Source organism: Hyaena hyaena, unplaced genomic scaffold, assembly GCF_003009895.1.
Source record: "Hyaena hyaena isolate Hyena2069 unplaced genomic scaffold, ASM300989v1 scaffold_647, whole genome shotgun sequence".
Classification (NCBI taxonomy): domain Eukaryota; kingdom Metazoa; phylum Chordata; class Mammalia; order Carnivora; family Hyaenidae; genus Hyaena; species Hyaena hyaena.
In genome coordinates, this window is record NW_024081281.1 from 879,036 (window position 1) to 904,531 (window position 25,496).

General features: G+C 45.4%; 1 protein-coding gene across 1 annotated transcript in view; it reads right to left on the reverse strand.

The window, feature by feature from the left end:
- ITIH5 (inter-alpha-trypsin inhibitor heavy chain 5) overlaps nucleotides 1-8,489 on the reverse strand; it is a 79,977-nt gene extending 71,488 nt beyond the window's left edge. The window contains exon 1 of the mRNA XM_039216651.1: nucleotides 8,347-8,489. Coding sequence (XP_039072582.1) covers nucleotides 8,347-8,436 — 90 coding nt within the window. The 5' untranslated portion in view covers nucleotides 8,437-8,489. The remainder of the gene's footprint in view (nucleotides 1-8,346) is intronic.
- Nucleotides 8,490-25,496: the final 17,007 nt, after the last annotated feature.

Here is a 25,496-nt window from a genome sequence, read left to right on the forward strand (position 1 = left end):
TGTCACCCCAGAGCCTGACGTGGGGCTTGAACCTGCAAACCGCTTGATCATGACCTGAGCCAAAGTCACATGCCCAACCGACAGAGTCACCCAGGTGCCCTGAGGTCATCCCTGCTGTAGCATTTGTCAGTACTTCATTCCTTTTCATGTCCAAATACTATTCCTTTGTACAGATAGACCATATTTTGTTGATCCATTCACCAGGGGATAGACATTCAGGTTATTTCCATTTTTTGGCTTTTATGAATAATGCTAAACTTTTTGAACAGATATCCAGGAGGGGAGTGCCTGGGCCATACAGTAAAGTTAAGTTTGACTTTTTAAGAAATTGCCAAATTGTTTTGCAAGGTGGCTGCAACATTTTTACATTCCCACCAGTAGGCATGTCTTTAACTGAAAAACCCTACTTATAGAAAAGTACTGTGGGAGAAAAAAAAAATAACAGAAAAAAATAAGAAAATTCTTTACAACTTTTAAAACAATTGTTAATAATTAGAAATGGCATAAAATATTTAAAAAGAGGTCTGGTTAAGTATATTATGATACACAGATCAAGCACAGAAAATAATGATATGTATCTATATTTATTGGCATCAATAAATGTTCACTTTACTGAACTTTGATGCTCGTCACCAAACATTTATCTAGCTGTCTACAGGAGTATTGCATTTCCTCGGTCCGTTGTGGGAAGGCAGGGCCATGTGACTGGCTCTAGCCAAGAAGTTATGAATACAAGTAGCATTTGTCACTTCTGGGTTAAATGATTTAATTGCAGATGTACCGTCCCACAGAACTGCTTTTTCTTTCTGGCACAGTAATTAGCAGTGTTTGAAATGGTAGCTGCTCCTTCAAGCCCAAGTTCCCCACCACCGGCCCAGGACAGACGAGTTGTACATGCTCGGTATCTAAGACATTGAGATTTCGAAGCCATCGTTACCACAGAATGACCTAGCCTCTCCTGATGAATAAATCCATGACTCGTTTTATGTGATTAAATCTGGCAACAAAACATCACATCTAACATGATCTCGTTTTGTGTAAGTCCACGTGTTTGTATGTGTAGAATGTGTACCGAAATGTAATGGCTGTTACCTGTGGTTGGCTCAACTTTTTCTCTTTACACTTCCCTGTATTAACTCACATTTTGACAAATTCCTGTGTTTTACTTCCATAACAGAAAAAAAAGACCAATAAAGAGATTTCCATTTGGGAAACTGAACTCATAACAGTAACTGCTTTAATCCCTATCCTCTCCTGATCTCCCTGGGGAAAAATATATATATATGTGTAATATATGCTATTATAAATTATCATCATAAGCCAGTACAGAGTGTCCTATTCCATAGAGCACGGAACAGAAGAAATGCCACAGGACTCACACTGACTCCTACTGCCCTGACTCCAAATGAGAATCCAAGAATGAGTAGGATACACTGGTTTCTCTTTCTAAAACGAGGGGGGATGTCTGAGACGCTCTCCACGGAGCTCATAATAAGCATTCTGGGCCAGCCTCCCCCCCCCCACCACCACCACAACCAACCACTGCTGCAGGTTCATCTCAGGCCTTTCCCTTCCTCAAACCGTGGAATAGTCTGGAGATCGCTGAACACAGCTATGGTCAGAGGGAAAGCCCAGCCTCTCTCAGGTATTATGATCTGTGATTGATCTAAAAAGTATTTTCTTTGAAGTTCCCTCCTCTGTAAAATAGGTCCTCCAAGAAAATAAACAAGCTTTACTGAGAACAAGAGAAGTTGGTTTTTCATTCTTGAGATGACTATCTGATGTCTCAGGGGATCACCATGGCAGCACTTCAGTCCAAGTTTAAACGAGACTGAACCAGAATCAAAACTTTCTGGTACAGACAGACTCCTGGTGCCAGCTAGGATTGGCTCTGGAAATTACACCAATGTCATCAGCATTGTTTTTAGTTAGGAATTCCTGATCCCTTTTATTGTTCAAGGGTTTCCCATTGGCCTCATAAGAATCTGAGAGTGGGATTCAAGACCAGATACGTAGGGGCGCCTGAGTGGCTCAGTCGGTAAGGCATCCGACTTTGGCTCAGGTCATGATCTCATGGTTCGTGGGTTCAAGCCCCACGTCGGGTTATGTGCTGACAGCTCAGACCTGGAGCCTGCTTTGAATTCTGTTTCTCCCTCTCTCTCTGCCCCTTCCCTGCTCCTACTCTGTCTCTCATTCTCAAAAATAAATAAACATTTAAAATTTTTTTTAAAAACCCAGATATGTAACTGATTCCAGCTCATTGTCAAGGACTGCCATGAGCAGTAATCTCAAGAGCTTGGGGCTCCAAATCGTAGACTTTCCAGATGGCTCAAATAAAATTCTTTGCTCTACTGAGCTGAGCTTATTTCTCAAGCATCAGAACAGAAGATGTCCAGGCTGCAATATTTACTGAGAAACATAAGCCATGATCCTTGCCATCGAGGACCATACTATGTAACTTGAAAGAAAGCAACGTGCTCTTGCAAACTTAACTGACAGGGTAGTTTTTGTAAGTTACAAAGGAAACAGACAAAAGTAGAGTTTGCTCTGCTCCCAGTGGCCCTTGAGAAGCTTTATGATGGAGGTATGGTAGAACCAGTCATGCAGGGGCTTGGGGAGTGGGGTGAAAGGGCAGGAGAAACTGATGGACAATCAGTACAGGAACTATGTGGAGAAATAGCTTCAGAGATCTCCCACCGCCTCTCCAACCCGTATGGGCCAAGCAGCAGGGTAGAGGGTAGGTGAAGGTTTCCTTTGTGCAAAGAACGTAGCAATCACAGTCACAGCTATGGAGTCTAGAATCCCCCATCTGCATGATCAGTTAGTCCAGCTCGAGGTAAAAGGTGGCAGGTACTGCTTAAATGTTCACAATCTGAATAGCAGGGAGTGTTTTTTTCCCCCAAGATTTATCACAGTGTTGGATCACGAGTAGAAGAGAAGAGAAATACCCTTGGAGCATTCCAAAAAGTCCATAAATGGGAAGGGCATGGGGAGAGAGGAAGACAGTGAACTCTAATTCTAACCAGGGTGAAAGATACCCAGAATATGTAGAGCACAGGCTTCCCTCTTAGCAGAGATGCTTTAATGACCCAGGATGACTCAAGAGAGGCATAAAGACAGGCTTCATTCCCTCTCCTCTTCCCTTTGAGCTCTATCACTAGGTCTGTGACCCCAGGTCCCATAACAGATCCAAAGGACGCTGCATTTGAGCCAACCTCAGCCACACCACATCAAGGGACTGAAGACGTGAGTTCCTACAGGGCTCTGTGCTAGGAACCTACCTACCAGTTGGCCACCATCCCTGAAAATATTCTGAAATCCTGACACCAAGATCCAGGAACTCATATGTCAGTGCCTCAGATATCTCTTATAGGCACTGAAACAAGACCTAGGCCTACAGGTTGGAAAGGCACTGGAGTCACCAACTGTCACCTGGACTGAGGATAATTCACCTGAGAAGACCCCTACTTGGGTAAGTCTACATGGCTCACACACAGAAGTTTTACTCCTTGGGAGTGATGTTGCTATAGGTAGTTCAGCTATTAACCGTTTTCAATTCACGGTGCCCATAACCTCAGCCATGGAAGAAGAAACTTCACCTTCGGGTTACAATGCCAAACAATTTCCACGTAGGTTTAAAAAAAAAAAAATGGCCACTGGGCTTAGGCAATTCACTGTTTCTTTTCTTCACCTGTGAAAAACAAGGCTGATGGACTTTGCCTCTAGGAAAATAAGGAGGGGATTCAGGACACCCTCCCACCACCACAAAGAGCTCAGGCCTCCATCCCAGGGCCCCACCTTCCTAAATGCAGCCAGTCACTCCTTAGCAAGAGAGAGCTCTCTGGGGTCTCCAAACCGAAGCCTGAAAACGCGGGAGGCGAGACTGCTTTCAGTGGAGCATCCAAGGCTTGGGAAGGAGTGCTGGTTGGAAAAAGGACCCAGTTGTCTATACGTCCTTATCCTCTCTCCCCCTCCCGCTCAAAGAAACGAGAGATGGCTGGCTTGGCAGTGAGTAAATGTCTGCACTCTCTCCGGAGATAAGCTCCTTCTGGTTCAGCCTCATGACTCCATTTCTCCAATCACGCCCTTGCACATGAAGGAGACGGTACAGAGTGGCCTGGAGCCCACAAAATCTCGTATGGACTTTACTTGTTAACGAGTTAAGTCCAAAAACAAGAAAAAAAAAATGTGTCGTCTCGATTCTTGCTTCGTGTTTCTGACTCCAAAGGTTTGGTGGCACGTGACAGATCATCAAAAATTAACACTCCAGAAATTCTCAACTCAGGGGATCAGAATAGTATCCCACCACAAGCCTATCCTAAACACTATCCACATGCCAGGAGCCACAGATAAACATCACATCAAGACAAATTCCATTAGGTTATAAGTATGAAAGTGGCTTTGTCTTTGGAGGAGACCTTGAAAGCCTGGCTTTGGCATTGAGCACACCTGGGTTCTACCCCGGACTCCGCATATATCACTCGGGTATGTCTCCTGTGGGCAGATTTCCATGGCTCTCCTGGAAAGTACGCACCCAGAGACTTTCCTTACCGTGGTAGTCAGAGGTTTAACCAGGCTGTCCAAAGACAACAAAAAGTAGCTCATTTTACTTTAGTGCTTACTGAATACACGTACTTTGCCTGAATTAACCCACTTCATCCTCGCAACAACCATAAGAGCAGAAGTGGGTTTATTATCTTACTGTTACTTAGAGGCTAATAAAATGTAAGCTTCAGGATCTCTCACTTGTGCGGTCCCTTAACAAAGGGGGACACCTGTGGTGTTTGTAAGCCTATAAAAACGAGGCATTTGTTGTGATTTATCGTCCTAAATAAATGTTCACTTTGGCACCTAATTTTGTGGCCGTAATTTGATATACCTTTTCTCCGAGAGGGCCCTGCCAATTATGTAAACTTTATTTGCCTCTGAAAACCTAGATCCATTACCCTGCTGATGAGAGTAACAATTCTATCCTGCAGATGATGAAACTGAGGCCCAGAGAGTTTAAGTCACTTGTCCAAGTACACACAGCCAGTTAGTGCTGGGAATGCACATTTGAACGCAGGCAGTCTGGTTCGGGATGCTCTTACTCATACCCTTTTATGCTTCTTCTTATTTTTACACAGAGCCACTAGCAAACTCTTTGGGACATTTTGAACATGCAATAATTGGTCACTATCATTATTTTGTAAATGAAAAACTGCTTTTGCACCAAGAGGAATACAGCCCTATCCTGATTTAAGGAAGCCACATCATTTTGAAACTTGGGAAACAGATAAACCTGTAACAGGCTGATTTTATACAAGAGACTTCCCTTTTAACATTATTTTCCTGGAAGGTTCTTTTAAAGCAGTACTATTCTAGGTGTGGTCCGCAGATCATGTGTATCAGGATGCCCTGCGCCCCACCCCAAACCTAATGGATCTAAACGGATGGGAGTGGGGGCTCGGGAGTCTGCATATTTAACGAACTCCTGAGTGTCTTGTTTGAAGATCACTGGTCACCAATGCCCCACTCTGGGTGACATTGTTTACAAATGGGGCGGAGGACCAGAGGGCAGAAAGGAGCTTGAATTTGAGGTGTCATTAGTGATATGGCCAAATGAAGAGAAATAACAATAGCAGGTGCAATTCTAGCGAACAGACAAGTTCATGTAAGTTAAAATTTACATAAAATTCACCTACTCATTTACAGTAAAAAATTAAGTTTGTATATCACTTTGAACCCATGGGGAATAAGCATCAACTACACGGCCACAGACTCTTGTTTTAAGTATATTAATTCCTTCAATCTTCAAGCTCCTTTTAATTAATTTCATCATTGTCACTCTCGAGATGAGTAACTAGAGATGCACAGACAGATGAAAAGTAACTCTCCAGGAAGTGCAGAGCCAGGATTTGGACCCAGGAAGTCTGGTTCTGGAGCCCGTGTTCTTAAATCCTACGTCTCACACACACACACACACGCACGCACGCACGCACACACACACACACACAGAGGTTTGTTCATTTAATAGAGATAAAAAGGTAAAATTGCAAACTTTCATAGGACTTCGTATCTTGCAGTTTTTGTCTGAGTTAGTCATTTTCAAGATGAATAAATAGCGCTGTGGTTTGAATGCAGCAGGAAATCCTTGAAATGGGCCAAAGCCAGTCTGTGCAGGGAAAGTTTCGAGCTCACTTGCTAAGCTCACTTGCTCTGGCCGATGCTGGCGCCCTCATCCCTCCTCCTCGCTCCCTCCTAAACGGAATCCTTGTTTCAGTTCCTCCCACACTTTCCTCCCTCCACCCCTTCCACAAAAGTTTCAAGCTCTTTACCCCAAATTCCTTCCCTCTGCACTTCAGCCGTCCAAGCCCAGCAGCAGGAGCTAATGTAAGTGCGGACACCAGGCCAAGCCCTCCAGGCTTATTAACTATCAACCCTTAACACCCTAGTATTGCCCACATTTTACAGAATTGGACGTTGAAGCCCCCAGTGACTTGCCCAGCATCACAGAGCTGGCTAGTGACAGGACCAGGAATCGAACCCATGCAGCCTGACACCAAGCCTGTGCCCTTGATGACTTTACTACCATGTCTACCACTTATTGAGTGCCCGCTGCACACCAGGTCCTTTACACCAACTAGCAGCTGAATCCTTACAAGTCCGCTCGAGAGGAGGGGTATTCTCTGCGGTGACCAACAGACAGCAAGGCCCAGAAGGATTACGCAGCCTGTCCAGGCCACACAACTGTAAAGGGCAAAGCAAAGACCAGGTTTTCTTTTCTGGATCCAAAGCCTGCACTTTCTCCACTCCACCTCTCACCCTCCTGGAATTTTTATTGGTTATTGGTTATTCCTCCTGGCAACCGTACAAGCAAACGATCGCCTAGTTTATTCTGCAGAAAGCACATCCATGTGCAGAGTCGACCAGAGAGGACCCATTTTCCAGATCTGCTCTTCAAACCAAAGTGCTGGAAAAGGCCAGGGCCAGTATGCCTACTTATCACCTGTTCCCATCGTGTGAAACATGCTTTAAGCTAAACAATTTTAAAATAATTTAAATGGCGCATGCGTGAACAGCACCCAGAGATGCAGATAAGCATTGCCTGCTTTAACTGGGACACGGCCACTTCCCCCAGGAGGTCTTTACATGGATATCTGTTGTCAGTTCGTCTTATGTTTTTCAATAGGCTTTTCTGTTCCTCAGACATGGCATTGAGCATTCATACATGTATGATTTATTCACCTGTGAGGTTAAGTCTTTTTTTTTTTTAAATATTTTTATTTATTTCTAGGAGAGAGAGAGAGACAGCGTGAGCAGGGGAGGGTCAGAGAGAGAGGGAGTCACAGACTCTGAAACAGGCTCCAGGCTCTGAGCTGGCAGTCAGCACAGAGCCCGACGCGGGGCTCGAACCCACGAACCGCGAGATCATGACCTAAGCGAAAGTCGGACGCTTAACCGACTAAGCCACCCAGGCGCCCCAGGTTAAGCCTTTTAAAACGTGAATTCTTGGGGGGCACCTGGGTGGCCCAGTTGGTTAAGCGTCTGATTTTGGCTCAGGTGGTGATCTCTCGGTTCATGGGTTCGAGCCCTGAATCGGGCTCTGTGCTGACAGCTTGGACCTGGCGCCTGCTTCGGATGCTCTCTCTCTCTCTCTCTCTCTCTCTCTGCCCCTCCCCCATTTGCATTATGTCTCTCTCTGTCTCTCAACAATAAATAAATGTTTAAAAACAGTTAAAACATGAACTCTGGCAGATGGACAGAATATTAGCTAGGGGAAGTGAGCCCTTGGTGTTTGGTCTTCCCCCACCACCAGGCCACCTTTAAACTGCGAACCCATTGATAAAAACCTGATGGGAAAGTCGCGTTACCCCGGTTTTCAGATGGGGAAAGTGGAGGCTTCTGGGAGTTTGGAACTTCTAAACTGCTTTTCCCCTGGAAAACTAGGAGCAACAGCAGTAACACACAACCACTACATGCGTCCTAATGAAGAAACTTTGTAGCTAACTGGGGGCTCTCGCTCAACAATGAACACCGTCCACAGCAACAAACCAGCAGAAATCCGCGCAGATAACAGGAGTCCAGATCTGGTCGTGCAGGACGTCAGGTCCCAGACACAATTCTGCAGGAAGTTCACCCCGCGGGCGACGGCCAAGAGCGGCCGGCAGATGGGGGAGCTCGGGAGAAGGCCGGGGAGCGGAGAGGAGACGGGTGCTGTGCGACAGGAGGCGGGGTGGTCCCCCGTCCTCGCGTCCAGGACCCGTCCACCGGAGTCCGTCCGACAGCCACGCGCCACAGAAGCGGGTGGGAAGGGATGGCAGCCCGCGCCCGGGGCCGTGTCTGGGTCCTCCCGCCTCTACTTACTTGCTCCGAAGTGTCACCCCGGGGCCGAGCCTCCTCCGGCGACCCCGCGCAGAGCGGCAGCCCCAGGCACAGCCCCAGCAGCAGGAGCATGGCGGGGGCCAGAGCGCGGCAGGGTCCGGCGGGGCGCGCTCGCTCGAGGGCCCGCTCCGGGGCTCCGCGGCTGCACCGCGGCCGGCCCCGCCTCCCCGCCCCCGGCCCGCCCCGGCCCGCCCCGCCCCCTCCGCGCCCCGCCCCCGCGCCCCGCCCCCGGCCCGCCCCGGCCCGCCCCCTCCGCGCCCCGCCCCCCGCCCCGCCCCCTCCGCGCCCCGCCCCCGGCCCAGTCGGGTCTCCACTGCCCCAGGGGGTGGCTCCGCAGGCCGGCCTCCCTGTGAGCGCGGCTGGCCCCCGGGTCCCCTCCGCGGCCCGCCCTTCAGCCCTGCCCTCCTCGCCCTGTATCCCTCTGTCGCCTTCTGCCGCCCCCTTCCGGGCTTATGACACCTGCCACCCCATCCCCAAATCTTTCTCTCCGGCAAGGTGTGCAATGCTTCTTCCTGGACTAGCTAAAATTCCTGTTGCAGGAGAATACGGGAGTGGCCAGCCTGACCCGCAGGATACAGCCCACAGCCCCCCCCCCCACATGAGCTATATATCACCCCCTCACCTGCTGTGTATACACCCCCTCACCTGCTGTGTATACCACCCCCTCACCTGCTGTGTATACCACCACATCCCCGCACCTGCTGTATACACTCCCCACCCTTGCCTGCTATATATACCAATACTCTCATCTGTTAAATATACCCCCTTCCTGCCGTATATGCGACCACAGCCACTCCCTACCTGCCAGCATAAAGCCAACATGTGACCTTCTTACCTCTGCCCAGAGAATGGCATATGCCTCTTGGCATCCTGCACTGATGCATAAAAGCCAAATTAAGGGACACTAATTAGTAGTCTAATGCAGAGGGCACTAGCAGTGTTGTCTCCTTTGATGAAGTTCTGGCTTAAAGGGGCAGAAAAGGAGAGGCTAGAATGGGCCCTGTGTAGTAGCATCTCTAAATTTTTGGTTATTAATCATGAAAATAAATATCGTTGTGGATGTCAGTTACAAACTATTGGTGATAATTCTGTCCTGCCTTAGGAAGAATGATCTGGCAGGCACCCCCACACGGGCTTTGAGAGCCTGGACACCAAGTTTTTAACTGGTAAACACACAATGTAGCTACTAGAGCTGCTTGTTTCTTTCAACTTTCAAAAGACAATCGCTTCAAAGACATTTTCTCTGTCTTTGTAAGAATTATATTTAAACCCATGTGCTGAATGATACTGAGAGGTCGCAATAGCCCCGATGGCGAAGAACTGGGAAATGGCTAACTCAAACAATAGAACATCCATCCTGTGGAGTCTATAAAATTTTTTTTAAATGTTTTATTTATTTCTAGGAGAGAGAGAGAGAGAGAGAGACAGCGTGAGCAGGGGAGGGTCAGAGAGAGAGGGAATCACAGACTGAAACAGGCTCCAGGCTCTGAGCTGGCAGTCAGCACAGAGCCCGACGCAGGGCTCGAACCCACGGACCGCGAGATCATGACCTAAGTGAAACACTTAGTCGGACACTTAACCGACTAAGCCACCCAGGCGCCCCCATCCTGTGGAGTCTTATACAGCCAGTAAATAGAATCATAAGGTCTGTGGAAATGGCGGGGTGTGGGGGAAGGTTGACAGTGTAATCTAAAGGAACGTATTAACAGTATGGTTATAATTAGGTTAAAATACATATTCACGCACACAAGAACTAGGAAAAAGACATGGAAAATGAGAAGAACGGGTGGTTAGTTTATGGTGACACCCCTTCTTCTTAAAATACCTTATTTACTCTTATTGAAATGCTGTTTGTTCAACACAGACATTAGGAGAAGGGAAAGACCATGTTGCCATTGTAAAATAAAGGAAAATCACTGGCAATAGCAGTTAATCATGTCTAAGCCTGACCACCGACTAGGTAAAATACACGCAACCAACAAGAAGCAGCAGCAGGTGGTCTAGCAAGGTTTTAAGACAACCTCCCTCGGAAACAAGAACGCTGCAGAAGCGTCAAAGGCTTTTTGTTTTTAGTTCTTTAACATAATCTACCAATGAGGTTGCCCATGCACCCTGTCCCCGGGCTGACTCAGAAACTTGGCCGCGTATAAAATACGTGCACCCCTTCTCCTCGTCTCTAACTGAGGAGCATAGTCCCAGAACTTCTGGAATCAAAGCTTGCCTATTCCCCTTCTCCTCCCAAAAGACAAATACCTACTTATGACCCGAAGTTGAACTGGGGCAAAGCCGGATGATTTGAAAGGGGACAACAGCTACTGTTGTTTCGATCCTCCAGCCCAACTGGGACCTCATCTTTGACCCCCCTTCCTGCTACCCCCTCGCCGTCTCAGCTCTCTCTGGCCACATGGCTGCTCTTTCCACAGTTGTCATAACTGGTCTGCAGAGGTCCAACGTCAAGAAAAAGGACTTTTACTTCCCTCGTCTTGTAGGACTCTCCAGTTCTACTGTCCGCCATGGTGCTGATGCTTTGTCATGTTCGGTTTAAGGACGACTTTACCCATTGGATCGGAAATGCCTGGAGGAAAAGCATCTTCCACAACTTCTAGCACTGTGCTAAATACGTGGTTAGCCCTTGCTCAACATTTGATGAAGGAAACTAGGAGATGGGAGGCTGGGGGGTGGGAGCCCGGGCTGGCTGTGCTGGGAAACAGGGCTGGGCTATAGGCCCAGCGTGGCCGCGGTCTAGCCTCGTGACTTGAGAGGCTTTCAGAAATTCCTGGTATTGCAATACCGTAATAGCCCTGGCTTCTTTGTGACTTCTGAGCATCTGTATGACTGAATAGGTTGCTCTTTAAATGGTTTTAATGTTTATTTATTTTTGAGAGAGAAAAACAGAGAGTGAGCAGGAGAGGGGCAGAAAGAGAGGGAGACACAGAATCTGAAGCAGGCTCCAGGCTCTGAGCTGTGAGCACAGAGCCCGATGCGGGACTCAAACACATGAACAGTGAGATCATGACCTGAGCCAAAGTCAGACACCTAACCAAGTGAACCACACACACCCCCGCCCCGGGTTGCTCTTTAAAAACTATGTAGGTGTAATAAGACCCAGTGAAAGTTTTCCAAAACTGTTCACAAGCATGGGTCATGATTTATATTGGCCTTATAAATACAGATGAAAAATTAACCGTTCCCCCAAAAAGAGGCTGAGGTGCACCCTCCCATATTTGCCTTTTGAGCCCATGTTTCTCATTTCACCTCCAGAGGAGCTGGTTATCCAGTCTAAGTCTCCTGAGCTCTTAGAACCTCAGAGCTCACAGCTCAAACCTCCAAAGACCCTAAAGGACATCTTGCCCACTACTGATTTTTCCATCAAAGACATGTCACAGGACTTGCCCAGGACCTCACTCCATTAGAGACAAATGTCTGGCAAGGCCCCAGATGTTCACTGACAGAATCTAGTGTGCAGTTCAGCAACAAGGGCTTCAGAGAGAAGGACCCACATGCGTCTGAGACGCCTCTGTGCCAGCTCTTGCTAGGAAGTGGCTCCCCGAATCACTGAAGGATGGGCCAAGTTTCCAAAATGTTAGCATCAGACTCATCAGGGTCACAGGCTTTATCCTGGTCTCCTGCTTGTGACTATCAACCAATGGGCCAGCAGCCATGGCCAAGCCAGTCAAGGCAGCGACGGAAAAGGAAAAGGCGGGGGTTCTGTCTCTTCCTCGCCCTTGAATCTGCACCCCGAAGCCCCAGGCTCCTCTACCCAGCTTCGGTGAGAATCAAGCCCTCCCTGAGTCCTCTGGGCTCCCCCTTCGATCCCTCCCATGCCCCACGCTCTTTCTTGAGTATCTGTGAGGCCCCTGTCCACATCTGGGCCAGCCATTTCTCCCCTCCTTGCTCGCATCTTTTTATCTACTTGTATGGCCCTGTGTTTCTCTTGGATCCCTGACAAGTTTGTATAATTGCTACAGTTTCTTACAACCTTGGCTTTTCTTCCCCCTAAATTAAAAGGACGAGAGAGGAAATGGATTCCCTTCAACTCTGGCTCCATATTTTCAGGAGCACAGGATATTTGGGAGTCTACTCACACCCACTTTTTACCTTCTTTACCAACCACTGAATGTTATCCAGGGAGGAGATTTATGAAACCAGAAATAGAGAACACAGGGTTTCTAATTTCTTCTGACTGATGATTTGCTGAAATTATCGACTATTCACAAAGTGTATTGCATCATATCTTAAGTATCTGCATACAGATTTGATTCTATATTGGGAAGGACTGGCTTGCGCTCACATGTTCTGGTATACAGTAGACACGCATTATGTTTGATGGATGCATGAAAGAATGTGTACCTGTCATTATGCTCCCCTGTACTAGCTGTGTGCGATACAACAGAAATTGTAGACATGGTCCATCACTGGAAGAGCTGACCATTTGGATGCAAAGATGAAACTAACAAGCAACATAATCTGAGCTCAAACGTGAGATGGTAAGTATAGAAGAGTGTGGGACACAGTCCCAGAAGAGGGTGATTGGAGAAAGCTTCACGAAGGATGTGGGAGTTACTGGCGTGAATCAGATTTTGGAAGCCAGCGGAGAAGAGGGAGACTAAGGATATGGAGAAAGGAGAGGATACAAGAGTAGAAATGGCTTTGATGTCGGGAAAATGACCATACAAGACATAGGGCAGGAAGGTTCCAGTTTGGGGAATTACCTATAGAGTTTTCTTGAGCTGCGGGGTGGAAAAGGCGCGTTCATGATCCCCAAGTACGAATCCGCTGACCAGTAGCTCATGACAATGTTTTCTCCAGCTTCTTGCAAAAGGGGAAAAATGAAGGCATTGCAGTCCACCTTTTTAATAAAGTTATTTTTTTTTAAAGAACTGTCCTGTGCTCTAACGGTCTTTGTTATTCCCATCAAAGACAGTGTCTCACTGTGGGCTCATGGGGTGGAAGAGTCAAACGACTATATCCCCAGGGGAGGTCTGTATATTGTGGGGTGAGGAGAACGGTGAACCAGAACTTAGGAAGGTGCTTGGGGTGTTGCCAGGGGGCACGGGGGACACGCCATTGAAGCACCTGCCCACATACCCCACAAACATTGCACCATACCCCTAGAAGTTGTCAAAAAACTACCATTTCACTTACCCATGCCTGCTCCCTGTATCAGTACTATAAATTGAGTAGTTGAATACAAGTACTTTTTACAGACATCGGTGCCAGTGACTCTCCACCTCAGACTGATCTGGCTAAGTGACAGCGAGCCAGTCCGCCTACGCAGAAAGCTCTACCGATGTACGTGATACGCCCAATAATGAAAGCCAAAGAAATGTAAGCTCCGGCAGCAATCTCTAACAAATCTTCATCTCCATCTGCTCTTTGACCCATCAAACCCACTTTGGGGAATTTATCATAAAAATAAGCCCGCTCACATGCAAAAGGATGTAGATACAATGTTATTCGTTACAGCATTGCTTTCAATGCCCTGGGTCTGGAAACAATCCAGAAGTTCATTAATAGGAGTCTGGTTAAATATAACATGATACTATGAACTTGTAGGAGAGAATGAAGAAGCTTTCTATGTAGTGATATAGAAAGATACTGAACATATTATATAATTAAGAAAAAAAGCAAGTGTAGTATGAACTGAATGTGTAGTGCAGGATATACTGTCTTTAGTGTAAGAAAGGAAGAAGGTAAGATACATCATTGCTGAAGGGAATTTGCACAAAGGAATCCCAGGAAGGATGGACATTGAAGAGCAGTGTTTGAGGAAGGCAGATTGACGAGAACACAGAAACAGGACAGAATCTAGCACAAGGAAGGGAGATTCTGTTTTCACATTTAATTCATTTTTTATTTTCAAACACTGTAAATGCACTACCTATTCAGGATTAAGCAATCCGTTTAAAATTGTAGCTACAACAAAAAGAATAATAACAGGGGATGAGCACTGAGTGTTATGTGGAAACTAATTTGACAATAAACTATTTGTAAAAAAAAAAAAAAAAAAAAGAAAATAACAGAAAACCTGACTCGTGAGGTTTCTGTCCCATCATTCATCTGACTTGTGATTGTTGGGTAGATACTGACTACAATAGCGTACAGTGGGAGGGAACTGTACTCCCTACATCCAGCTTCACCTCCTGGGAGTTCCCCCAAAACATCCTCACAGACACACACACACACACACACACACACACACACACATGCTCAACAACTTCTGGTTTCCTAAACACTCTTGTTCATTCCTGCCCCCTTGCTTTGCATGGATTCTTCTCTTTTCGGGAATGCCTCCCATCGACTCCCTATGCAATCCTGCAAATGTCGCCTCCTCCATGGTCCTGGTTAAGGTGAAAAGTGCTATTATTCATACCTCCGATGGCCCTCACCTCTTTGTTTATGTGTCTGTCTTTCTCACTAAATCACGACCCACTGAAGGACAGACTCTGTGTTTCATTCATCGTTATAAATGCATTGTCAGTGTCCAGCATGTCATCCGAGCCTGAGAAATGTTATTGAATGAGTAAGGAAGACTCCGTTATAATGGTATGCTTTCCATACTGTACATTTCACTGAGCATTTCCATAACACCAGCAGGCAGGGCCAGTGACTCGATGCAAAACCGTAGACAAGCATGGATGTCCCTGCAGATGCACATTCCCAAAGAAAAACATAATATCGTCTCCTCAATGGCCAAAAACATTTAGCCCACAATTATCTCTTTTCATTACTTATTTATCTTTGTAAGAGCTATAATGACATTCTGGGGGGAAAACAAGTGTATTTTAGACTCTCAATATAATATTCTATGTTACACTCAATCTTCTCTTAGACTATTAGATTCCTGATAGACTTGAGGTCTACATGGTGAGAGAATCAAGTTTGAATCCAACAATTCTCCACTCTACCTCTAGTTTTCTATCCCAGATGCCATTGCTCCCCCCAGAAAATCTGCTTTCAGAAACCGCTACAGTCTGTCTCCAAGCACACACATCAGAAGCATCCCTTGAAAAATGTTAAGGTTTATACGTAGTAATAAGTTTTAATATTTCTGAGGTCATCAAAAGGCACAGTTATACTAATGTTGCCTCATTTCCTCAACTTGCACACACCACAAACCAAAGCCAGTCCTTCACTCTTTGGCATCAGCTGGACATGGCTCTTTGTCTTCTGCATCTGCATTACTATGAAATTCAAAGCCAGCAAATAGTTCTGAAGAAATATTTGACAGCCGAACAATGCTCTGTCCCTACCAAAGTGCTCATTAAACAGTGAGCCCTCTCAGCACAAGGCTAAGGACCATTTTTATTTTCTTTTGGAAGGATGCCCAGAGCAACGAGCGCTGTCCTAGTTTTCTGGGCTTTAACCTGGAGCACGGAAGGCCTGCGATCGCACAGAGGACCCACTGATGCTGTGATGGAGACGGACATCCAGTTCAACCTGCCTCAGTGCCCCAGGTTAATGCCCCCTCCTGCTACCGTCTTTCACTCCAGGGCCTGAAGACGGAGAAGCCAGCAAAACCTGCACTTGATCCACAGGGGGAGTTTTGTCCCCAAAGACCCACCAGATCCCTTCCTGGCCGAGGCTGAGAGAAGTCTGGAGAACTTTCCCTGAAGGCCACAGGTGTGTCTTCGGAAGGCTTCTGACTGAAGCCAAACAGTGTTGTCGTACTCCATGCATCAGATCTAACAACCAAACCGTCATCAGGGTCTTCCAGCGACACTCACGGGCTTGTCCCCTGCTGGCAGGCGGGAAAGCCTCTTGTCTATGGAACATACGCAGCAGGTTTGGATCCCACGGGTGCAGACTCGCTAAACAAAAACATGTAATCCTTTCTTCCCTGTATCTCGGGTGCTCCCATACTGAGTTCCCACGTTCCCACACAGAACAAACTTTACGCTTGCAAAATCCATGATAAAACATCAATATGGGTTTTTTAAAAAATTAAATTATTATTTTCTTAGTCAAGCTGTAAACAAATAATCCCTATTAGAAAATGGACGTTCACAAAGAGGATATTTGGACTGCAGATAAAGACATGAAAAGTCGTTCAACATCTTCAGCTGTCAGAGAAATGCAAATTAAAACCACATCGAACTATCACTACACACCTATTAAAAGCACTACAATAATATTAAAAAAAAAACAGTGACAATACCAAATGCTTGCAAAGATGCAAAAGGCTAGATCTCTCAGAATCAAGGGTGGAAATGTAAAATGGTGCAGCCACTTTGGAAAACAGTGTTGAAATGTCTTTTAAAAAAAAAACACTTACCATTCAATACAGGAATCCCACCCTTACACATTTATCCCAGAGAAATAAAAATACAAAACCTGTGAATAAATATTTGTAGCAGTTTTATTTGTAAAGATCAAAACCCAGAAACGTTTCATCATGAAACCCATGATGGTACATTCACCCCAGGGAATACTACGCAGCAATAAAAAGGAACAAAGTACTGATACATCCAACAACCTGAACGGATCTCAAGGGTATCGTGCTGAGTGAAAAAAGCCAGCCCACAAAGGTTACACACTGTATGATTCTATTAATATGATGTTCTTGAAATAACAAACTTCTAGAAATGGAGGAGAGATTAGTGTTTGCCAGGGTTGAGGGATGTGAGGAGGGGTGGGAGGGAGGCACTGGGGTAATAGTTTCAGGGACATCTTTGTGGTGAGAGAACAGTTATGCATCTTGGCTGTGGTGGGAGTTTACACAAATCTACATGCGTAGATTGTGAGAGAGGGAACACACCCATGTGTAAGCAGGGGAAGGGCAGAGGGAGAGAGAGAATCCTAAGCAGGCTCCATGACAAGTGGACCCCAACATGGGGCTCAATCTCACGACCATGAGATCATGACCTGAGCCAAAATCAGGAGTCAGATGCTTCACTGATTGAGCCACCCGGGCGTCCCTACGTGTATGGTAAGTTGCAGAGAATTAAACACACATGTGCATGTACAGCTAGGGAAATGGGAGTAAGTGTGTGGAGTACCAATGACCACCTCCCTGACTTTGATGTTGTGCTCTAGTTACATAAGATGTCCCCAGTGAGGAGACTGAATGAAGGGTGCATAGATATCCTGTATTATCTTTACAACTTCCTGTCTCTATAAGCATCTCAAAATAAAATAATAGTTCGTAAGTAGAGTTTAGTATAATTCTATGTCCTTGTGTAAAAGGGGGCTCTAGATGGAGAAGACAGTGGGCAGAGGAGGGAGGGTCTTTTCCTGCTACTGTTCCAGCCGTGTGTTTGTGTGTGTGTGTGTGCGCGCGCACGCGCACGTGTGTGTGGTCATCTTCTACCTTCTCTATATCATAGCTACCACCTTTATTTTTGATCTGTCTAATCAAAAATAGAGAAGGAGGTCATCATATTTTAGTGTATTCTATCAAACAGACATGACATATCTACTAAATGAAACTGTTGACTAACGAAATCCCACTGTATGCGTTCATTTCTCAGCTCTGCCACTGGCTATATAAACTAGAGTAACTTTTTTAAAAATATTGCCATGGTTTTACCACCATTTAAGTGAAAATGCCAGTACACGTTCCCCTTCCATCACGAGTCCCGCTAAGATAACCTTATAAGACACAAGCGGGAAAGCCAACTTGCCGACATTATGCTAAGTGTTGTATGTGACATATCTTATTCTCTCCTCGGGACAATCTCCACTGTCCTGGCTCAATGAAGGTGAAGGAACTTGTCCAGAGGTGGAGCTGGGATCTGATAAATCCATGACCATCTGAACCTCACAACAGCTACACGGCCCAAAGAAGATGAAAACACAAATTGAAAAAGATGTAAGCACTCCAGTGGTTTTTGTAGCATTATTTACAATAACAAAGAAATGGAAGCAGCCCAAATGTCCATCCATAGATGAATGGATAAAAAAGATATAACACACACACACACACACACACACACAACACACACACAGAGGAATATTACTCAGCCATAAAAAAGGACAAGATCTTACCATTGGCAACAACATGCATGGACCTCTTAGAAGGTATTATGCAAAGTGAAATAAGTCAGACAGACAGTCAAACACCATATGATTTCACTTGTATGTGGAATCTAAAAAAATAAAACAGATCAAAAAGCAAACAAAAAGCAGAATCAAATCTATAAATACTCAGAACTCATGGTTGCCAGAGGGGAGAGAGTGGAGGGAGGGGAAACATGGGTAAAAGGGAGTGGATTATACAAGCTTCCAGTTATGGAATGAATAAATCACTGGAATAAGCGTCCACGAGTGGGGAATACAGTCAATGGTACTAAGAGCACTGCACGGCGACAGAGAGAAGCTACGTTGTGGGGAGTAGAACATAACATATAGACTCGCTGAGTAACTATGTTTTCCACCTGAAACTAAGGTAACACTGTGTGCCAATTATACTTAAATAAAATAAATAAATTCAAAACCCCAGCTACGTAGTTTATATTTCCTCATAAGCTGCTGTACTTTTATTAAATATTTGGTCTTTGTCATATTCTAGTCTAAATCTTTAAAGTCACTAAATATATCATAGAAAATGCCACTGGCCATGTAATTTAACCTGGTAATGGAGTATCCTTTTATTTTTTTATTTTTTTAAAGGATTTTCTTTTTTTTTTTTAAACATTTTTATTTATTTCTAGGAGAGAGAGAGAGAGAGACAGCGTGAGCAGGGGAGGGTCAGAGAGAGAGGGAGACACAGACTCTGAAATAGGCTCTAGGCTCTGAGCTGGCAGTCAGCACAGAGCCCGACGCGGGGCTCTAACCCACGAACCGCGAGATCATGACCTAAGCAAAAGTCGGACGCTTAACCTACTAAGCCACCCAGGCGCCCCAGTATCCTTTTAGTTTTATACGGCCACCGTTTGACCACCTTTTCAGAAGGAATGCCGATAATGCTCCCCTTATATTAAGAGTCTTGTTGGGGTGCCTGGATGGCTCGGTTGGTTGAGCGTCCAGCTTTGGCTCAGGTCATGATCTCACGGTTCGTGGGTTCGAGCCCCGCGTCAGGCTCTGTGCTGACAGATAGTTCAAAGCCTGGAACCTGCTTCAGATTCTGTGTCCCCCTCTCTCTCTCTGACCCTCCTCTGCTCACGCTGCCTCTCGCTTTCTCAGAAATTTAAAAAAAAAAAAAAGAGTCTTGCTAAGATAATTTTGTAATCACAACACTATAAGATCGTTTTCTGTATTTGTACTGTGCATAAAGGATAGAAGACATCACCTGTGCTAGTCTCACAGAATTGTTGGCACAAATGGCAAAAATTTAGTGTCTTCAAACAACACAAATGTGTCCCCTGCAGTTCTGAAGGTCTGAAGCTAAAACCACAGTGTCAGGTGTCCTTTCTGGATGCTCTAAGGGAGAAGAGTTGCCTTGCCTTTTCCGGCTTCTAGAAGCCACCTCCTTCGGCTCATGGTCCCACATCAGTGCAACCTCTGCTTCTCTCATCACATGTCTCTGACCCTGCCCCTCTGGCTCCCCTCGTTCTCTTACAGGGACTCTCATGATCACATTGGACCCACCCAGATAATCCAGGGTCATTTCTTCATCTCAAGATCCTTAATCACATCTGCAAAATTCTGTTTGCCATGTCAGGTGGCCTATTCACATGATCTGGACATTGGGACGTGCCGATCTTGGGAGGGCTAGTATTCAAACTACCACATCTTCTGCATATTTACTTCATACCCTGCCCTAAAGTTGTGCTTCTGAGGAGAGAAGAAAAAGAAGTGTCTTCTACAAGAATTCTTTCTGTGGATTCCCAAAGATCAAGGACAAACTGATAGGTCCCACCACGTTCCAACATGAGTACTGCACTCACTCTTTGTCCCCAAGCCAGTTTTGTGCCTCTTTGCCCATCACCCTCCTTAAGGGTCAATGCTGGAAAGACAGAAGTAAGGGATCCCTTTGGAGAAGGCTGTTTGGTGGCCTTCGTGTCTCCCCTCCCCAAGCGGCTGGCTGAAGCCATCATGAGGGGAGAAAGCAACCTCCGAAGTGAGCAGCACATTCCCCGGGATACATGTGCGCACATTCGGCAACTGGCCTGGACTCGCGTGGTTTTTGTACAAAAGGACCGCGTGCAGATGCTCAACGTGGCCCCAACGGGGAGGAGGTGGAGTGGTAAATAGCAAAAATCCAGAGGCTGAGGGAGGCACTCTCAGCACCTGAAGGCCAGACGTGGTAACTAAGAGATCTGCAGCTGGAGGTTCCTTGCTGGAGAAAGGATCCAGAGAGGCGACGTTAGTCAGGGTTCTCCTGGAAAACAGAACTCATAGGATGGGTGCATATAAGAAAGAGATGTGTTATGGGAATTGACTCCCATGATTGTGGAGACTCGGCGAGTCCACAGTCTGTAGGGTGAGACTCAGACAGGTGCAGTTGGAGTCCGAAGCCAGTCTGCTGGAGAATTCCCTCTTAGTGGGGGAGAGGGGGGTGGTCAGTCTTCGTGCTACTAAGACCGTCCACTGATTGGATGTGGACCACTCACAGTGGGAAGAGCATTCAGCTTTATGTAAAGTCCACCTATGTAAATGTTAATCTTATCAAGAAAGCATCCTCACAGAAACATCCAGAATAATGCTTGACCATATATCTGGGCACTGTGGCCCAGCCAAGTAGACATGCCAAGTCGACCATCACAGTGCGTCTGCTGGGCTACAGCTGTGTCTCTCCTGGGCCTCACCTCCCATGTCTGTCCTGTGTCCCAGAGGACACCTTTGGTGAGACGACAGGGACCGAGGGTGTGATAGGGAGACAGGAGAGCCGCTTGCCCCACAGATGGCTTCGAGCCTAATGCGAAACTGGCACGAACCCAGGGACTGTGGGCGCTGCCGGCACTCACTTAGGGATTTTGTGTCCAACTTCTCCATCCTCGCTAGAAGTGGTGGTTGTACCGCACTGTGGATGCACTAAATCATTCACTTCCAAATGCTTGATCTATGTTGCGTGAATTTCACTTGAATTTGAAAAAAATTACTTCTACAAAAACAAAAACAAAACTCAACTTTCCTATACTCCAATAACCTTCGTACGGTGAATTGACATTTAGGGGAACTTGGAACTACAAATTTACAAGTACAGGTATGCTGAGGCGAAAATGTAGAGAAAATAAGGACACAGCGGAAATGTGTTTTTTCTGTGAAAAGTAGTCATGATGGGCACTCACGTTAGTCTTTCTTTTGCTTAAATTTTGAAATATTCCATAATAAGAATTTTTATATCCATAATTGTGTATTTTAATTTAATTTTTAAACATTAAGTTTTTTATTTTAATTCCAGTCTAGTTAACATGCAGTGTTATGTTTCAGCAACTCAACAATTCTACACATCACTCAGTGCTCATTATGCTAAGTGTACTTTTAAAAAAAATTTTTAATGTTTGTTTCTGAGAGAGGGAGAGAGAGAGAGAGAGAGAGAGGGAGAGAGAGCCAAGCACGAGCAGGAGAGGAGCAGAGAGAAAGACGCAGAATCCAAAGCAGGCTCCGTGCTCCCAGCTGTCAGCACAGAGCCCGATGCGTGGCTGGAACCCACAAGCCATGAGATCATGACCTGAGCCGAAGTCAGCCGCCCAACCAACGGAGCCACCCAGGCGCCCCGTGATAAGTATACTCTTAATCTCCATCACCTATTTCACCCATCTCCTCATTCACATCCTCTCTAGTAACCACCAGTTTGTTTTCTATCGTTAAGAGTCTGTTTCCTGGTTTGTCTCTCTCCTTTTTTTTCTTTGTTCTTTTGTTTCTTCAATTCCACATATGAGTGAAATCATATGATATTTGTCTTTCTCTGACTAACGTATTTCACTTGGCATAATACTTTCTAGCTCCAGCCATGTTGTTACAAATGAATTTCATTCTTTTTATGGCTGATAATATTCCGTTGTGTATATATACACACCATCTTCCTTATCCATTCATCAGCTGATGGGCCCTTGGGCTGCTTCCATATCTTAGCTATTGTAAATAAGCTGCCATAAACATAGGTGTTCTTTGGGTAAATGCCCAGCAGTGCAATTACTGGATCACAGGGTAGTTCTATTTTTAACTTTTTGAAGAACTTCCATTCTGTTTTCCAGAGCAGCTGCACCAGTTTGCATTCCCACCAATAGTGCAACGGGGTTCCCCTTTCTCCGCATCCTTACCAACATCTGTTGCATCTTGTGTCTTTGATTTTAGGTGTGAAGTGACAAATCACGGTAGTTTTGATTCGCATTTCCCTCATGGTGAGTGATGTTACATGTGTCTGTTGGCCATCTGGATGTCTTTTTGGAGAAATGCCTGTTCACGTCTCTATCTATTTTTAATTGGATTACTTGGTTTTTCTGGTGTTGAGTTGTATACATTCTTCATATATTTTGGCTACTAACCCTTTATCAGATATGTCATTTGCAAGTATCTTTTCCCTTTAGTAGGTTGTCTTTTCATTGTGTTGACTGTTTCTTTTGCTGTGCAGAAGATTTTTATTTTGATGTAATCCCAGTAGTTTATTTTTTGTTTGTTTGTTTCCCTTGTCTCAGGGGACATATCTAGAAAGATGCTGGGATGGCCGATGTCAGAGAAATTACGCGTGGGCTCTTCTAGGATTTTTATGACTTCAGGTCTCACATTTAGGTCTTTAACCCATTTTCAGTTTATTTTTGTGTGTGGCATACAAAAGTGATCAGGTTTCATTCTTTTGCATGTAGTTTTCCAGTCTTCCACAATAAGAATTTTTTTTAAAGAAGACTTATTGGGGCACCTGGGTGGCTCAGTCGGTTAAGCATCCGACTTCAGCTCAGGTCATGATCTCATGGCTCGTGAGTTCAAGCCCCATGTCGGGCTCTGTGCTGACAGCTCAGAGCCTGGAGCCTGCTTCAGATTCTGTGTCTTCCTTTCTCTCTGCCCCCCCAAAATAAATAAATATTAAATAATTTTTAAAAGAAAACCTTGATTCCACCAGACATGATGTGTTTGGCTCCCTGTAACAGAATACCTAATGACCAGTGGCCAACTTCATAATGATATTTATTTTTCTCTTAACAAACATGCCAAACAGAAGGTTGTGAGCATTGATTCAGCTCTCCCACCCACTGCCCACATTCTTTTTATCTTCCTGCTTTTCGTTGACTTATCATCCTCTTCCTTGTTGCCTCGGGGTCTCAAGGAGTTGCTGTAACTGAAGATGCTATAGCAAGATCCAGACAGAAAACACAGAAGAGACACTGTCCAACTGTATCAGTCCCTTTTGTCAGGAAAGCAAACACTTTCTCAGAAGCCACCCAAGCAACTTTCCCTTACGTCTTATCTGCCAGAACTGGATCACGAGGCCACACCCAGCTGCCAAGGGGATGGGAAGTCCAATAGAGGGCAAAGCGGCATCAAACTGTCATGATATGTATTAACAAGTCATGATTCATCACTTTCTTAGCCGGGTCTTGTTGGCCAGGAAGAGGGAGAAATGACTGTTGAGTAAGGAAGCAATATGTCCACCTCACTGCCTGTTGCCTATTGAGGGCCTGTTGCCTAGTGGGGCCTCCACGGGCCTCCATGGGCCTCACCGGGGTGCAAACTCCCTTCCCAGCATGCATCCTGCAGTGTCCATGCTTCATTCACTCCAGCCTTCTCTGAACCCTACAGACACGGCCATGTGGCCCCTGCTTTTGAGTGTTTGTTGAGGTTGGCACTTGGCTGCGAATGCTTTCCCCATGCTTCCCCCTACGGAACCCCTTCCCATTTGGGAAAGCTCCACTTTAAAGCCACTTTCCCTTTCCGGACTATTGCAGTCACCAGCATCACTCTGTTTTTCTTCATGGTTTAGTTATTTGGGCGATTTCACCTCTTCTATGAAATTCCTAGATTCTGCAAGGCAGAAACCACGTCTTCCACATTCTCGTAGCCTTCTGATTCACCCACGGTGACCAGTACTGTTTCTCATACATAATGAGTACTCGATACATTTTTTTGTTCCATCAAACCCTATAGTGAGTTCCTTTGTAAAGTGGAGAAACGAGTGATGATAATGATCATAAGGACCAGCACTTGTATAATTATAGATTCCAGGCAATATTTGAGATGCTTTGCAAAGATTGACCCTTCACAATAACTCTGTGAAGTACATATTATTATTCCCATTTTACAGATCAGGAAACCAAGGGAAAGAGAGGTGAAGTAACCTTCCCGAGGTAGCAGCTAACCAGTGACAGATTCTAAGGGCACAAATTCAAGGTGTCTGGCCCTAAAGCCTACACCCTTCACCACTCCCCCAGGATGGCCATATGTGCCATAAAAAGTCTAACAACATAGTTTCATGTAGAAAGTATTCAATAAGTATTGGTTGGTTGACTGGCTGGTTTGTTTAGTGTAAATAATTACCCACATCTTTTGTTTTGTAAGTAAAGTTTCTGAATAATACTTGTAAGTGAATCGCTCTTGTATATATTCATTATGTACATGTATCGTATATCAGAATTGTTCAGTAGTTTTACTACACGACTACTTACAGGTGTTTTTAGAGAGGAACACTACAAAAGTGGCTCTAGTGATATCAGATGTATGCTTTCTTAATGATGCTACAATAAAGCTTCTGATTATAGTATTTTAGAATGATGTAGTGGTTCATATCCACCAAGTGCCTGGTCAATATTTGATGTTCAAGTCCGTCCCTTACTTTGTACAACGTCCTCTGGATCAGCTCAAAATAGGCGAGCACGTTACGCCATCTAGTGGGGACCCATTCTGTAAAACATTTCCAGTGAGTCGCTTCCTTATCAGAATTGGATACTGCTCCCATCCAAAGCCACAGAATCACAATGAAACATAAACTTGGGATCTCTGCTCCAATAAGCAGCAGTTCTAAAATCATTCTTCCAGACTCTTCCTTCCGGACTGCTACCCCTTTTTTCCTGATTCTGCATAGCAGCTCCCTACTAAAAACACTCCAGTGTTTCCTGTAAGGGACGATTTTCCCTTATCAGTTGACCCCAAAGATTTATTTCCTTCAAGATATGATGAAACGGCTCCTGGGAAAGTCACGCTTGATGTCTGGTGCCTAAAGGAGAGGTGTGCAAGGTCAGGTGGAAAGTGCAGATTTGTGATTGCAGTAACCCTTCGTCAGCTGGTCACCTGTGCTATTTAGGTAAATGTCATTG